At 44.5% G+C, this 15,516-nt stretch overlaps 2 protein-coding genes across 3 annotated transcripts; one reads left to right on the top strand and one right to left on the bottom strand.

The window, feature by feature from the left end:
- The first annotated feature begins 869 nt into the window (after positions 1 to 869).
- Positions 870 to 4,038, top strand: LOC117860358 (uncharacterized). Its single transcript, XM_034743639.2, has 4 exons — positions 870 to 1,193; positions 1,344 to 1,491; positions 2,145 to 2,306; positions 2,711 to 4,038. Exons 1-4 carry the CDS (start codon positions 1,006 to 1,008, stop codon positions 3,917 to 3,919), a joined length of 1,707 nt encoding a protein of 568 aa, XP_034599530.1. The 5' UTR covers positions 870 to 1,005; the 3' UTR covers positions 3,920 to 4,038.
- Positions 4,039 to 4,357: 319 nt separating this feature from the next.
- On the bottom strand, positions 4,358 to 12,432 carry LOC117860357 (peroxisome biogenesis protein 5). 2 transcript variants are annotated; one of them, XM_034743637.2, is made up of 15 exons: positions 12,121 to 12,432; positions 11,319 to 11,444; positions 11,086 to 11,239; positions 10,379 to 10,572; positions 9,947 to 10,189; positions 9,561 to 9,680; positions 8,475 to 8,645; positions 7,906 to 8,078; positions 7,366 to 7,612; positions 6,824 to 6,908; positions 6,327 to 6,436; positions 5,887 to 6,111; positions 5,239 to 5,304; positions 4,885 to 4,979; positions 4,358 to 4,789 (listed from the first exon to the last, which is right to left on the bottom strand). In XM_034743637.2, exons 1-15 carry the CDS (start codon positions 12,235 to 12,237, stop codon positions 4,711 to 4,713), a joined length of 2,205 nt encoding a protein of 734 aa, XP_034599528.1. In that variant the 5' UTR covers positions 12,238 to 12,432; the 3' UTR covers positions 4,358 to 4,710. The 2 variants fall into 2 exon arrangements, with proteins under 2 accessions (XP_034599528.1, XP_034599529.1); XM_034743638.2 differs by lacking the exon at positions 8,475 to 8,645 and having other exon boundaries at positions 12,121 to 12,431.
- Between the last annotated feature and the right edge of the window lie 3,084 nt (positions 12,433 to 15,516).

The raw sequence follows: 15,516 nt of genomic DNA, 5'->3' as shown, positions 1-15,516 counted from the left end.
TCTAAATTTTACCTAACTATTCTAATTTATCAATATTACTATTTTATCTAAACCTATCTATCTACATTATACTACAACTAATTACCTTCGATCGGCCGGGAGCGAGCATAGGACGGGGGGCGGCTGGCCTTAGGCCACGGCGGGCGCTGGAGCCCGACCGGGGGGCACCGGCGAGCGGGGAGGCGCGGCTCGGGCCGGGCGCCTCTGGGCGGCGCGCGGGCCGCCGGGCGTGGGCGCGGGGGCCGCCGGGCGGGGCGGCGCGTGGGCGCGCGGGGCGCCGGGCGGGGCGCCGGGCGGGGCGGTGCGTACGGCGGCGGCGGCGGACGACTATGGAGCGGGCCGACGCGAGATGTGAGCGAGATGCAAAATCAAACTGCGCAAAAGGAAAGGAGCGCCGTTATGGTAAAAGGCTTGGCGCCAGGGATGGCACCGTAGATCTTGGCGCCAAGCCTTAGCGTCACGTCAGCGGACCGGCGCCACGTCGGTGGCGCGGTGGGGGGACCTTGGTGCCAGGATGACTGGCGCCAATTTTCGAAATTGGTTTCGCTAGGGGCCTATTTGTGAGATTTTTTCGCGAAAAGGGCCAAAATACAAAAATGTCGGGCGCGGTGGTGGCGAGCGGATGCGCGCAGCGGCTACTGGCCGGGGTGGGGTGGAGGAGGCGGGGTGGAGGATGTCGGGAAGAAGAAGGTCGAGGTGGGCCGGTGTTGGGCTGGAAGGTTCGAGCTCTGTATATCTTCCGAAAGATAGATAGGTGCCCCCTCGTCGGTTGCCACCTCGGGTTCGCTTTCCCTCGCGGAAAGCGTACTCCTCTAGTCGCCGCGGCTGAGGTGGTGGACCGGGCCCACTCGAACGCCCCCAACTTCGTGGCCAAGGCGGCGGCTACCGGCCGATCTCTCACCTTCTTTCTCTCGCGTCGTCTCCCCCATCTCGCAGGCTCGCAGCGGACCGCGCCAGGCCGCCGCTAGGGTTAGGGGTTGCGAGGCCGGAAGGCGGGCTTCAGCCATGGCGCTCAAGTTCCTTAACAAGAAGGGGTGGCACACGGGGTCCCTCCGCAACATCGAGCGGGTATGGAAGGCGGAGCAGGCGGAGGAGGCGGAGAAGCGCAAGACGGAGGAGCTCAAGAAGCAGGTCGCCGCCGAGAAGGAGAAGGCCGAGTTCCGGGCCATGCAGGAGCGCGCCGGCCTCAGGCCGTAAGTTTCCTTCTCCTTTTTCTCGCTTCTTTCGATTGGATCTGAGCGGGTAGTCGTCCGGCTAGGGTTTCGCTTCGACTCGATGGCTGTTTGCCATTTCTGGTATTTTTGGCTTCGTCCGGTGTTCTAATCGCGTGATGGTTGATACAGGGCGCAGGAGAGATTGGACTTCCTCTACGAGTCGGGGTTGGCCGTCGGCAAGAGCTCCGAAGGGTTCCAGGCGCTGCAACAATCTGCACCAGGGGCCGCTGCTGCATCCTCTTCTTCTGCGCAAGCTAGTGCGGCTGATTCTTCTAAGGTACTTACGCCTGCCTGTGCTTCTTACATCCTACTTGATTGTAGTTCCTTAGGGGCATGCCAATCATACCGAGCTGTTAATGTATTGAGTGTAATTCAAAGCTGGGAATCGATAAAAAAAAGTTATATTATTGAGGATACAGTGGCAGGGGTGATGTGCTAAGGTATAAATGCTATTAAGTAAAAAAATGCCATGATAAATTAGAGTGATGCCTTGATTATTGATGTTTGGAGGTTGTCATGATAGAATATTGTTATCTTATATCTTGATACGGCGCATGTCACGGTTGTCGCCACACAAAACGATTTATTTTCGCATCAGTATTATTTAATCTTTAAGAAAATATCACAGAATGTGTGGATCCTTGCATATATGCAGTTCATAGTAATGGTTTCCTTGCATATATCGTTTCTTTTAAAAGCATGTCCACAGAAATGGTCTCCTAGTAGTCCCTGAACAGAAAACTGAATTGCATACACTAAACTTGCATTCTAACAGCAGTTCTTTGTGTTGAGAAGCAACATGGCTTGAATTTTTCACTAAGTTTCTTGTTTAAACTTGATATTTACCTTGATATCCTATTTATGAAAAATTATCATGATAAAAAATGATTTTAGGAGTCACATTCTTTTTTTTTCATTTGCATGATTCAGGCAGCAACGCCAGGAGCTTTATTTGAGGATAAACCTCAATCTGCAAATGATACATGGAGAAAACTCCACTCTGATCCTCTACTCCTAATAAGGCAGCGGGAGCAGGATGCAATTGCGAGGATTAAAAACAATCCAATCAAGATGGCCGAGATAAAGAAATCTGTAAGTTCTGCTTTCCTTTCTTAATCTGGGTTCTTAAGTAGCCTAAGTATATCCAAATTTATCAACAATTGGTAACAATATTGATATGGTTTCTAATTGTTGGTTTGGGATCACAATGTTAAACAACTGTAGCAACATCTTGGTTGATAGAAATGCTACGTTTCTTTGTCGTGAAGGCAAAGCTGGATGCCCAAAACGTCCAAAAAATACTGCAATTAATTGCTTTTGTTAGAAAAGGGTGAATTTTCTGATTTTTGTGAAAAATAAGTGTAGTCATTCGGAAATTACTTGAGAGCATTCAAACAGTGTTTTGTGGTTAGGCTGAATTTAGTGTTAGGAAATGTCCTTTTGTAAAGCTCAACATCCATTCTTGCTCCCTGACACAATCTTGCTCTTGTGTATAGGTTGAATCTGAGAAGAAGCAAAAAGAAGAGAAGAAAGAGAAGAAAAAGCACAAGCATCGCCACCATAAGTCAAAGAGCAAGAGGCATCACTCAGATGAGGATTCAGATTTAGATGAAATAAGTGATGGCAAGGATGAGAGAAGGAAGAGGGTTCATTCTTCCCCTGACCGAAAGAAGGAAGAGAAAAGGTCCAGGCATGAGAAGAAACACCGCAGACAAGATTCATCAGATTCAGACAATGATGAACCACAGAGAAGATGGCAGGATGTGTCAGAAGACGATGAGAGAAGGAAGAGGGTTCATTCTTCCCCTGACCGTAAGAAGGAAGAGAAAAGGTCCAGGCATGAGAAGAAACACCGCAGACAAGATTCATCAGATTTGGACAATGATGAAAAACAGAGAAGACGGCAGGATGTGTCAGAAGATGATGAGCCAAGGAGAAGACGGCATGACGATGATGAACCAAGGAGAAAACGTCATGATGATGATGAACCTAGGAGACGGCATGATGACAATGAACCTAGGAGAAGAAGGCAAAGTGACGATGAACCGAGGAGAAGAAGGCAAAGTGACGATGAACCAAGAAGAAGGCAGGAAGATTTGGAACCAAGGAGAAGACGGCAGGACGATGAGGAACCAAGGGGAAGATGGCATGATGACCATCCACGATATGATCGCTTGGATGCTGATGATAGGAAGAGGAGACAGCATTCGCCACCAGACCGCCATCATGCATACTCAAAGTATGACGGTCCAGACCCTAGGCCCAAAAGAATGGAGGATGGGAACAAAACTGGAAATTCCAATTCTGAACACCATTCGCGCGCTGTCCAAGGCTCGGGAGAGCAGACAAGGCAAGAAAGTGAACATGGCAGAAACAATGGTCCTCCGTTCAACCGTCGACGGGGTGGCGTCCACCATATGTCGGAAGAGGAAAGGTTGGCTCGGCTGCGCCAGATGCAGGCTGACGCTGAGGTCCACGAGGAGCAGAGATGGAAGAGGCTGAAGAAAGCTGCAGATGATGATGCCAAAGAAGCAGCAACTGTGAGCGCCAACCAGTTCAAAGGAAAGAACTTCTTGGAAGAGGAAAAGAAGAGCATATTTGGAACGGAGAAGGGTGGCAGCGCCACGATCGAAGAGAGCATCAGGCGCCGTGCTTTTTACTCTCAGGGTGGCCGTGATGCTGAGGGCAATGCGTTCAGGCGGTAAATCTTGCGCTGTATTGTCGCTGTTGCTTCACACGTCTGCACTCAGTATTGTACTTGAACAATTTTGAGCGTTATGTACGATAATATTGTGTTGTTTTGAATAGAAAAAAATTGCTGCAATGCCGTATACAATTTCGCTACAGGGTTTCATTTTGTTTTCGGTTTATGAAACTAGATATTTCGATGGAGTAATCACTTGGTTAAAGATTATGCAGACGGTAGCTAGGCTAAAATTAGGTTGGAAATCAGGCTGGGAGGAGAAAAAAAATCCGGTCCGTGTAGGTTTTATGAATGATATTATAGGTGAAAATGAGGAAAAACTATCGTGATAATTAATAGGTCATATAGTTTTTTTTCATTTGATAACATTCTGGGCCTACCGGGAATCAGATCAGAATAAAGGAGATATATTTCCATTACTTCATTGAACAGGCAGAGGTACCACCCTCGAGATAAAGGACATTTTTTATTCGACCATTCTTTTTATTCCTGCTGTGCCTTCTGTAAATGTGTAACTACAAATATTGTCCCCCCTTTGCCACCATTACCTTTGCCAATCGACATGGTATTTCACATCTACGATTCAGTGTTGTTCCCCACTTCCTATACATCCCCACTTGCTTGTTAAATAGAAGAATCGACATACATCAAACAAGAATCAGAAAAACAAAAGGCTATTGGATTCCAGTTCCATTTCCATGAGTGCAGCCAATAACAGCATGCGTATTGCAAGTTTGCTGCTTTCCTTCCTGGACGAGGTTCTGCTCAACAGCTACTGTCCAGTACCAAGACTCACAGAGGAAACTCTTTCTGAAGGGCGTCGAGGTTGCGGGCATCACATGCAGCAATCATGTCAGCTCGTGACGCATTGCTGGTTTAAAATGGAACAGCATATGATTAGTTAGTAAAATCAGCATTGCTTATTATAAGGTTCGCATGAAGGAACAGCAAACGTTCATGACATACCTAAGAGAAATCCTCAAGTACTGCCAGGCATTGTCAGCTTTCGGATTCATCGCAACTGCCCTTACATAGTACCGAATGGAATCTTCATACAAACCCTGCATAAGCAACATATAAAAAAAGCTGCATCAATAAGGGTTACCAGGTTGTCTGTTGCCATGCAAAACTTACAACAGTTCGCAAAAATAACCAAAAAATAGAAGTTCCACATGGTTGCATGTTAGTGTAGTAGTGTTGAGAAGGTAAGCAAAGTCAAAATATGATCTCTTATTTCGCACAAGGTAGTATTAAAGAATGTGATTTACAGCCGATAACATGATCAAGCGATAGCATTCTACAGTGCTTGAGAAAAATTACCTGGTTGGCATAGCTGATTCCCATATTAGCCCATGCACGGACATAGTTCGGTTTCAAGTCTAGAGCCTGAAACCAACAAGCAACATATTGTGATTAGTTGTGTTTCAAATCCATAAACAAGGGTTATTGTACCAGTATGCCGCAATATTATCTACATTGGATAAGCCAAAGATAAGTTTGAATTACAACTATTTATTTATATCAGCCATAGATGGAGGAGATAATACAAAAAATGTTATGTTAATCAAACTGATGAGATGTCTTTAAAGAATTTGGCAAAACAAATCTTACATTGTACCATGAATTTGGCCACTAAAGTTGCAACATGAAACCACTTCTTCCATGTCTGTGTCAGTCTATATAATAGTCATTTCTGAGTTTCAATAACAAGTCCGACAGGACCCACATGCATTATTTAGGAATTTATGTTAAGACAAGTAGACATTAACCATACAGTTTTGCATGCTAGTTTTGCATCTTACACAGATATAGTACCCAGAAATATTCCACTAAAAGGAATAGCCAAAGACCAACAAAGGACAGGATAAGCGGCCATTTAAGCATAAAAAAGGATAGAAACAAAGTTGGGTCGTCGACTGGGAAGAATGACCGAAGTTGAAAATATAAACACATATCGTAACTAATTACCTTCTGATACGCCAGTATTGCATCAGCACTCTGGATGCTGTTTGCTTGGGTTGCACCAAGCTTGTTCCAGAGTGAATAGTCCTGAGGTTTGAGCTGTAGTGCTGTCTTAAATGAAGCTATAGCTTTATCATACTCTCTTGATAGGTTGTATAAGACTCCCAGAACTATATGGACATCGGCATCTTCAGGTGACATCTGAGCTGCTTCATTAAACAATCTAACAACCTGATGAGACGTAAGCATTTAGTATGTCAGAATGAAAATATTTTGAGAAATAAATATATCGAAACACATTAGAATGGACAAAAGTATATGACTGCAGCTAAAAACATCTAATCATGTATACAGGATACCCATCTGAAATCTGAAGTTGTCACAGTTCGATGAGTTAATATACAAAACTGAAACATCCACACTAAAAGCACATAGCATGCACTTACATCTGGACCATAAGGTGAATCAGTAGACTGTGGAGGGGCAAGGCCCCCATATTTTGGATGATTCTGAAGCCACCTATAAAGATATCTTAATGCTTCTCCCTGCTCCAATTCTGCAGAAATTGCGCAGAAAATTAAACCCTTTCAAGATATCATATAATTTGCTGTTTCGATTAATTTCCTACTTGAACTAAATTTAAAAATTTTAAATAATAAAAATGCTATTAGCAAAGCATTCCATTATTGGCCATGAAGCTTGGAGGAGCATGGAAAAGTTTTTCTTTTCTTTGAAACTACAAAAGAAAATAGATATGTTTTCCCTCAAACATGAATTAGTTCAATAAGGTGTGTTTAGTTGTTCACTGTTCCTGGTGAAATAGCTTTGCATCAGTGTGGAAATAAGATTACTTCCAATCACAACTTCTGTCAGTAAATTATGTCCAAGAGCGCCAGGAGCACATTGAGAACATTAAATTGCTCTCACAATTCCAGGCACTAACCATTTGTGTGACTGACACCAAGAGCGAGAAGAACTTCAAGGTTTGTCGGATTAGCTTCCTGCGCCCGCATCATCGCTGCAATGGCCTGAATTCAAAGCAATAAATTAGAAACAAAAGTCACCTTAATGAAATGGAGAAGCATGGAACCCCTAGGTCATAACATCATAGTTTATCGTGAAAAGACTAACAAAAGTGCATTTTTCCCGATAGGTATACAGAACTGCAATGGAGCATGGTTCACACTATCCCTCATGACAATCTGTATACTGCATGCAGGACAGCTACAAACAATCAAGTTCGGCCACCCTGTACCAAACTTAATGCTTTTACCTCTCAGTCTCAGATTTGGTTAAACAACTCTTTGAAATCGATCTATTCAAAACTCATAATGAACACAACTCATACACAAAAATGCAGTAAATACATGTTGGACTACGTACTGAGAAAAAGTAAGTGCCCTGATTCCTAGTATGTCTTTTGATTTTTGATACAATCATAACTGACACATAAAAGAATCTAAACATTAAAGGGAGAAACATCACCTGTTGGTCATCATCATTTTCTGCATGTGTTACTCCTAGCAACCTCCAACCTTCAGCATTATCAGGATTCTTCAAAACTTCAGCCTCTAAAGCAAGAACAGCTTCACTTAAGAGGCCCTTGCGGAAGAGCTCTTGTCCTTCTTGCATTGGATTAGGGTGACCAACATAAGGGTTCATCTCAGAAAAAACATAAACCCCTCGAGAAGCACCCGAGCTTTGTTTGAAGGATGACAACTGTTCTTGGAACCTAGAAACAAAGCATGATAACAGTTAGTGGTATGATACCATAATGTAACAGCTATATGAAAGGGTCTCCTCTAAAACATAACATAATTCACACAGCATATAAACTAATCAGACAATTATATTAATAATTTGCCAAACTAGATGGGATATTTGAATAAAAGGCCCAAAGTTATTTCAGTATCTGATTGATAGGTCTGACAACACACCAAGAAAGAAGCAATTGATGTCGACTCAAACTGAATGCTATTCCCATGACAAAGCAAATGTACAGAGGCACAAGAGACTTGTACTTACTCATCTGCCCATGGATCAGCAGAGCTTTCGCCAAAACCACCTCCACTGAATTCTTCTGCCCATTCATCAGTGACATTTAATTTTGAAAACTCATCAACCCAGCTCTCATTTAGAGCACCCTGATTATGTTGACTAGAGAATTCGCTAGCCCACTTATCCGCCCCTTGTGAAAGCTGCAGGATAAAGAATAGTGAGAAAATATAATCAGAGCACAGCTGATACAAGTGTGAACAAAACAAAAGGTGTGATGCTGCCAACACCAAGAATGCCAGAATATTAGAAGGTTTGCACTAAAGGATGATCATTTCATCATATGCAGGTCCTATAGAGAAAATGCAGCCACGATGGGTTTGGGAGATATCTAATCCGAAGCTTCAGCAGTTCTGCAAGTCTACTGAACAAACACATCCTGACGACTTCTAGTTTCACACATGCTCGTAGGCAAAAAAGCTAAAAAGTTGCATGTTACAAATCGCCATGATGCACCAGTGATTATTAAAAGATTTACTCTGACCATGGAAAATTAAATCTCCATTAAGCATGCTGTACACCCATCTCTCTGTTATTACCTCTTCATGTGCAAACTGATCCGCCCATGTGTTTGCATTAGCATTGTACTGTGTTTGAAATTCATCAGCCCAGCCATTGGATTGGGATGCGGAACCTTGTTTTACTTGATTATCTTCTATAATAAGTTCACCACGGCTCATCTTTGAAACAAACTGGAAGAACTTAGAATTCTTCCCAAAATGGAAAAGAAGGATATTGTCAGGCCCTTACAACAGGATGATCCAAATGACCCTATAAACTTAATATAAGACTGGTAAAAATATCGTTGTTTGATACACGGTCTAGGAAAATCTCAAGTCAATACTGAACAATAATGGTTCAGATATGACAAGTAATAGTGCGGTACCAATGTGAACAGTCAATACAAAAGTAGTGCACACTATTCCCTCTCTGCATATCCAATGAGGTCCCCACTCGGTCACTCTAGAAAGCAAGATTATATTTAGACAATTAAGGCATGTTAACTTTAAAGAAACCCAAAGTATGCAAAGCACTTTTCAAAAAGTGGCATGCAAAAGAATATGCAAACAATTTCCGAACTGATGACCTATGTATCACTGATACAGCGATACCGGTACAGCTATACACGATTTTGGAAAACAACACAGTGGTGATACACAGAGAGTATCGAAGTATCGGATAAGCAAGTATCAGATATGGGTACGGCAGGGTCAGCGAAGTATCGGTGATTCAAAGCTGATGGCTCATGTGTCATCCTGTTAAAGTTATCTATAAGAATAAAATGCAATAAGTCCCTATACCACACAACTTCACCAGAAATGATAGGAAAAAACACTCTGACCGGAATGTGCATATTCAATGATAAAAATGATCTGCTTTTACATGTAGCAAAATGATAGGTCAACAGCATATGTACACTAAATGGATTTGAATTATTAATGCATCACATCCAGCCAGCCAATTGTGTACAGAGACACTAATCAGAACAAACAGAGCAAACTAGGACGAGTTATGCTTCAATCAAAATTCAAGCCAAGTTGGAAAATGAAGTAGATACTGCTTATCTAGCAAATCACAGTGCACAGAACATATAAAAGAGTTATATACAGTGATATCATTTATACCTGAAACTTGGGGTCATTATTACTTGCTAATGTTTGTGCAAGCATACGGGATTGCTCCATAGCAGCCAGGCTGGCCATGTTCGCTCCTCCCATCTGACCCATGGCCATCTGAGACTGATGCTGCAACAGTATAAAAAATAGATGAGAATTTAAATCACAGGTACTAAAAATTGGGCATGCCAGGCACAAGCATATTGCAAGAAGGCAAAGCAATATTAAGCATCCAAATTGGACACAGAATTGGATTGAGGGCAAAAAAGAGCTGAGAAGATAAATCCATATCAACTCCACATCCTGTCTATCTCTAAGAGAACTTGCTCAGCAAAAAAGCAACTTTCAGAATCGATATTGCAGAAATCCTAAACAAGCACGCTGAAGACTCTGACCTGTTCAAACTCGGAGGCCCAACCATTTGGGCCATATTGCTGCTCGAAAGAATTTGCCCAACTTTCTGGGTTATTATTTTGATTTCCAAACTCGGTAATCCATTTATCTGCAGCATTATGCATCGAAGCAGGTCCCATAGAACTTTGGGACTGATTCCAGTACTGCTCCAGCTCTGGGTATTGTCCATGCATAGGGCCTCTCATACGGTTGTCAATATCAAGCGAATGCAACAAGGTATTGACCTGACAAACATAAAAAAGTAAGATCACCAACAATAAGAGAAATACTGAACTTGTAAGGTGCATGCAAAACTGAAGCTACTGTGCAATTCTAGCTAAACAAGCGAACAGAAAGCAGAAATATTTTGATCAAACCACATATGGTCCTAGGTAATTTTTCAGATCCAGAGAGTTTAGAAATTATAAGTTAACCTGAGCCTGTATATATTCTTCTGGTTGGTCAGCCAAAATATGCCGTGCCATTATGCAGCTACGATCTCGTATGCATTGTTTGTCACTTTCAGATAAACCAAGAGCTGGTACTGGAACAGGTTGAAACGGCACACCAGCTCTGCCACTTGCAAGAAAAGAATGCAAGACACCAGACAACACCCTTTGTGGTGGACCTGAAATGAATTATGTGAGAATCACTGTAGTGTTGTACTTTGGTATCATTGTAAACTAGGAAAATACTGAGCCTGAGGTAAACTCTCCATTTTCATATAGTATGTTAGAAGAACAATGCATCTATTTATCAAAGGCTTTTTTTGAATATACTAAACTTCAATCCTCACAATCAAACACAATTTGCATAACAAAAAGTCAAGAACCAAGGCATTTAAGATTTTAACTATTCTATAGTATGCAAGCACTATATATTAAAGTGGGATCTAGTGCCTACTGTTGATACAACCAAACCTTTTGTCTCAAGCAAGCTGGGTTGGAAGTATGCCAGATGTGAAACAGTAAGAGCCGCACAAAGCAAGGATTGTAATATATAAGAGCAGTAATATATCACAACAATAATTATTACTGTATTCAACAAGCTGGGTGTATTATATGCACTATCAGATATGTATTTGTGCAACATACACAGACAAACAACCAGTCAAAAGAAAGACTAAAATCTAGACATTTACCATCCAAGGGCGGTCCAATGGTTGTCCCTGTATTGTTATAGATTTGGTCAAATTCTGCAACTTGTGATTCTGTTACTCCAAATTCAGGAACCCCAGGAGGGCGAAAAGATTCAATCCAATCATTAGCAGGACCCCAATGAATGAAGTCGGCACCCTACAGGTTCTCAGTTACAGTTAGGACTTAGGATTGCATGTAAAGGGAATAAATGGGCAGCATTCGGAATAACCCTTACCCGTGCAAGGGGTCGTTGATCTTGTTTGAACTCATCATCTGAACCTGGGATGGTTGACAAGGGAGCAGCTGTGCCAAAATCAGATGTAGATGGAACACTGACTGAGCCAGGAAGTTCCTTTATTGACTGCACAAATAAAGGGAAAAGGGTGTTTTTATGGAGAGAGTTGTGTTGATGTTAACTGTAACCTATTAATCAATGCATTTGGATGTTAACCACAGCAGAATATTATAGATCCACTCTAATTTATATCAGAGAAACATGGTACAATAAGTAGGTGAATCAGAAATTCTAACTTAGTATTTCTTACTGAGTACCTAAATTGGGAAATTGAGTATCCTATCAGCTGAAGCAAAATGAGCTGTTTCATCCCGCTCCTCTTTGGCAACAGAAAAGAACTACCTCATATTTGATACATGATCTTCACCGAGGTGTACTGGCAATTTCAGTTCCAGATAAACAAATTCACAACTCCATCGGAGCCAAGTGGCAGCGGAACGCAGAGATCACTAATTCTACTCAGAATCAGGCACATCTAGTAGACTGGCGTGGTGATATACTAGCCAATTGGGGCTCACACAATTACCGCACAAAAAACACAAGCGACATGATACGATCGAACTACCAACAACATAGAATAGCAGGATTGATTTTTCTTTCGGAACAATGGCTCCGCCCATAAGAAATTAACCAACCCGAGCGGCACGGTTGGCTGATCCAAGACTTAAACCATCACCGCGGCGTCGACTAAGCCCCCGAGCTCCAGACTACGCCGGCAGAGCTTAAGGCTATGGATGCTCACCCGCGTCTTGGAGGACTGGCCGAGGACGGCGTTGGCGAAGGCGTTGAGGGGGTTGGACGACGAGGCGCCGTCCGGGGCGCAGCTGTTCTGGCCCGTGATGAGGTGCCGCATCGCCATCTCGGCCGCCCCCTCCGCCGGACGGGCGCGCTCGCCGACGCCGGAGGTGCGATGCTACGGGCGCCCGCTTCGGTCGTCGCCGGCGACGAGGGGCGACCGCCACGAGGTGAGGGAAGGGGAGCGGCGGGTGAGGGGGAGTCGCCGTGCGGCGGTGGCTTTGCGGGTGTGGAGGGCAGAAAGCTGCAGACCCGATAATGCCAAGATACCGCACCGGACACGTGAGAGATTGGCCTGCGTACGTATGGGTTGTTGTGATCACATTTTTTTTCCCGTCTTTCAAGTTTCGCGGTTAGTTGAGGAAATTTCCTTCTTTTTTTGCTTTTCGCACTGTGGAAAGCATTGGAGTTTGTAAGTTTGCATGAAATTTCCTTCCCGCTGAGCCATAGTTACCACGATTCTCACACAAAAAGCAGACAAAATATCTAATTGATCTGTCAGCTAAACTTTTGAGTTTTTCGAGAGAAAAAAACTAAACTTTCGAGTGTTCGTTGGCACTCATTTCTTTTAACGTTCTAGTGAGTCCCCACTATCAGATTCGCTCGCAAGCGGAGGCTCTGCCTAGTGCAGTGCAGGTGTGTCGGGTATGCTTCTCAGGCTCACGAGTAGGCTTTGGATGGCCCACTAAGGAACGTACTCGGACAAGATCAGAACAAGGATAGGCGTATCCTTCTCGGACTATTCTTGTATGTTTATGGAAAACTACTCGGGTCAATACCGAGTAGAACTCTGTAATAGTACCCGATTAGGACTCAGACTTGTAACCCTGCCCTCCTGGTATATAAGGCCGGGCAGGAACCCTCCTCAAAGACAGATCTATCAAGACCAGAACATACATCAATACAAACCAACACACAGGACGTAGGGTATTACGCGATCTAGCGGTCCGAACCTGTCTAAATCGTGTTCCTTGCGTCACCATTGATTCCTTAATTCTCGACGACTCTTACCGCATAAAAGACCACCTAGGGTACCCCTAGGCGGGTTGCCGGTCTAAAACACCGACAGCTGGCGCGCCAGGTAGGGGACCTCGTCGAGTTTCTCAGCGCGAACTCAATGGCGAAAATCATCATCAGGCCCGTCTTCTTCATCGAAGCCGGCGCCACCTTCGCTTTTGGATCCTGGCTCTGCGTCGCCGAAGGCTCGGGATCGTTCCGGTGCCAGATCGTCGACATTCACGAGAAGAAACCAGAAGATTTGACCAGAAAAAATCAAGATTTCAAAGTCAACGAGTTCGAGTTCGACTACGTGTCGGATTCGACTTTGCCTCGGACTACTCCAACGTCTCGCTCAGGGGTCAGGCTCTCCCGACCCCAGGCCTCGAGGTCGGGCAAGACGGAATTCCACTCAGGGTCGGGCGAGGCGGAGCCACTCCCCCAAAGGGTCGGGCTCAACCGACCTCCGGACTCAGGGTCGGACTCTCTTCGGATTCGGCGGCCCCAATCAGCATCCAAATCAGTTTCGACTTCAAAGCGGTTCCCACACGGACTCCGCAACACGACAAAAGTCTACCAAGATCTTCTCGCTCGAACCCGAGTTGAACTCGGGCGTGACGAGGATGTTGACTCCGACTCATCCTACTCACCAGAGATACCATTATCTGGTCCAGCTCAAGGGTTGGTAATAACTTCGACACCACAAGGCAGATTCGTCCACTGGCCGGGATTGCGACCATCTTTTCTCGACCGTGACTACGACTCACGCCTTGTCGTCCATATAGACAACCTGCCATATCAAGAGGGCGTTCCACTTACGTCCAACCACGAAGAAAACTACACAGAGATTGCTACATCAAGTTCCGGAAGCTACTACCCGGATAGGGAGATACTTGTTATTACTCAAAATAACAACCCGGGTACACTGCCCGAAAGATCCTTTTGGGCTACCCAGGATTGATCAAGTGGTTGACTCCACCGCCGGGTGCGCCTTGCTATGCTTCCTCGATTGCTACTCCGACTATCATCAGATAAGCCTCAAAGAGGAAGATCAAGCCAAAACAGCGTTCATCACGCCCTTTGGAGCTTTCTGCTACAAAACAATGTCCTTCGGACTAAAGAACGCAGGAGCAACTTATCAAAGGGCCATACAGATGTGCTTTGAAAAACAACTTCATCGCAATGTCGAAGCTTATGTCGACGACGTCGTCGTCAAAACAAGGAACCGGGAGGAACTCATTGCTGACTTGGAGTAAACTTTCTCCAGTCTCCGTGCTTTCCGATGGAAACTCAATCCTACGAAGTGTGTCTTTGGAGTATCTTCCGGCAAACTGCTCGGGTTCATCATTAGCCATCGCGGCATTGAGGCCAACCCAGAAAAGATATCTGCCATCACAAACATGCAGGCACCAGCCAGCATTAAGGATGTGCAGAAACTCACAGGCTGCATGGCCGCTCTCAACCGATTCATCTTGAGACTTGGAGAACAGGGACTACCCTTCTTCAAGCTTCTCAAACGTCAGGACAAGTTCAAATGGACGGAAGAGGCAGAGAGGACGTTTACACAACTCAAAGACTTTCTGTCAAAGCCTCCTGTACTCAGCGCTCCCTCGCCGAACGAATACTTGCTCCTATACATCTCCACTACTACTCATGTCGTCAGCACGGCAATAGTAGTCGAACAGTCTGAACCGGGCCACGCTTACAAGGTTCAACGACATGTCTACTTCGTCAGCGAAGTACTCTCGGACTCCAAAACTCGGTATCCACTGATACAAAAACTCCTATATGCTATTCTGCTCACCTCCCGGAAGCTGCGCCATTACTTCCAATGGCACAACATCACAGTCATCTCCGATTTCCCGCTCGGCGAAATTCTCCATAACAGAGATGCCACGGGTAGAATCTCCAAATGGGCAGTCGAACTCGGAGCTCTCACTTTGAGCTTCAAGCCAAGGAGAGCCATCAAGTCTCAGACTTTGGTCGACTTCATAGCCGAGTGGACCGAAAATCAAGTTCCAACTCCAATCGAACGACCAGAACATTGGGTAATGTACTTCGACGGATCCCTCAAACTTGAAGGAGCCGGCGCAGGCGTCTTACTCATCTCCCCTAAGGGAGACCAACTCAAGTATGTGCTGCAGATATTCTGGGAAGCATCTAATAATGAAGCCGAGTACGAAGCACTGCTACACGGTCTTCGCCTCGCAATCTCCCTCGGCATCAAACGACTACTGGTGTATAACGACTCCCCTAGTCGTCATAAACCAAGTCAATGACGAGTGGGACCGAAACAAGGACAACATGGACGCTTATTGCAAAGAAGTCCGTAAACTGGAAAACAAAT

Source organism: Setaria viridis, chromosome 6 (assembly GCF_005286985.2).
Source record: "Setaria viridis chromosome 6, Setaria_viridis_v4.0, whole genome shotgun sequence".
In the NCBI taxonomy this organism is placed as follows: Eukaryota; Viridiplantae; Streptophyta; class Magnoliopsida; order Poales; family Poaceae; genus Setaria; species Setaria viridis.
This window is presented reverse-complemented; position numbering and strand designations above follow the sequence as displayed.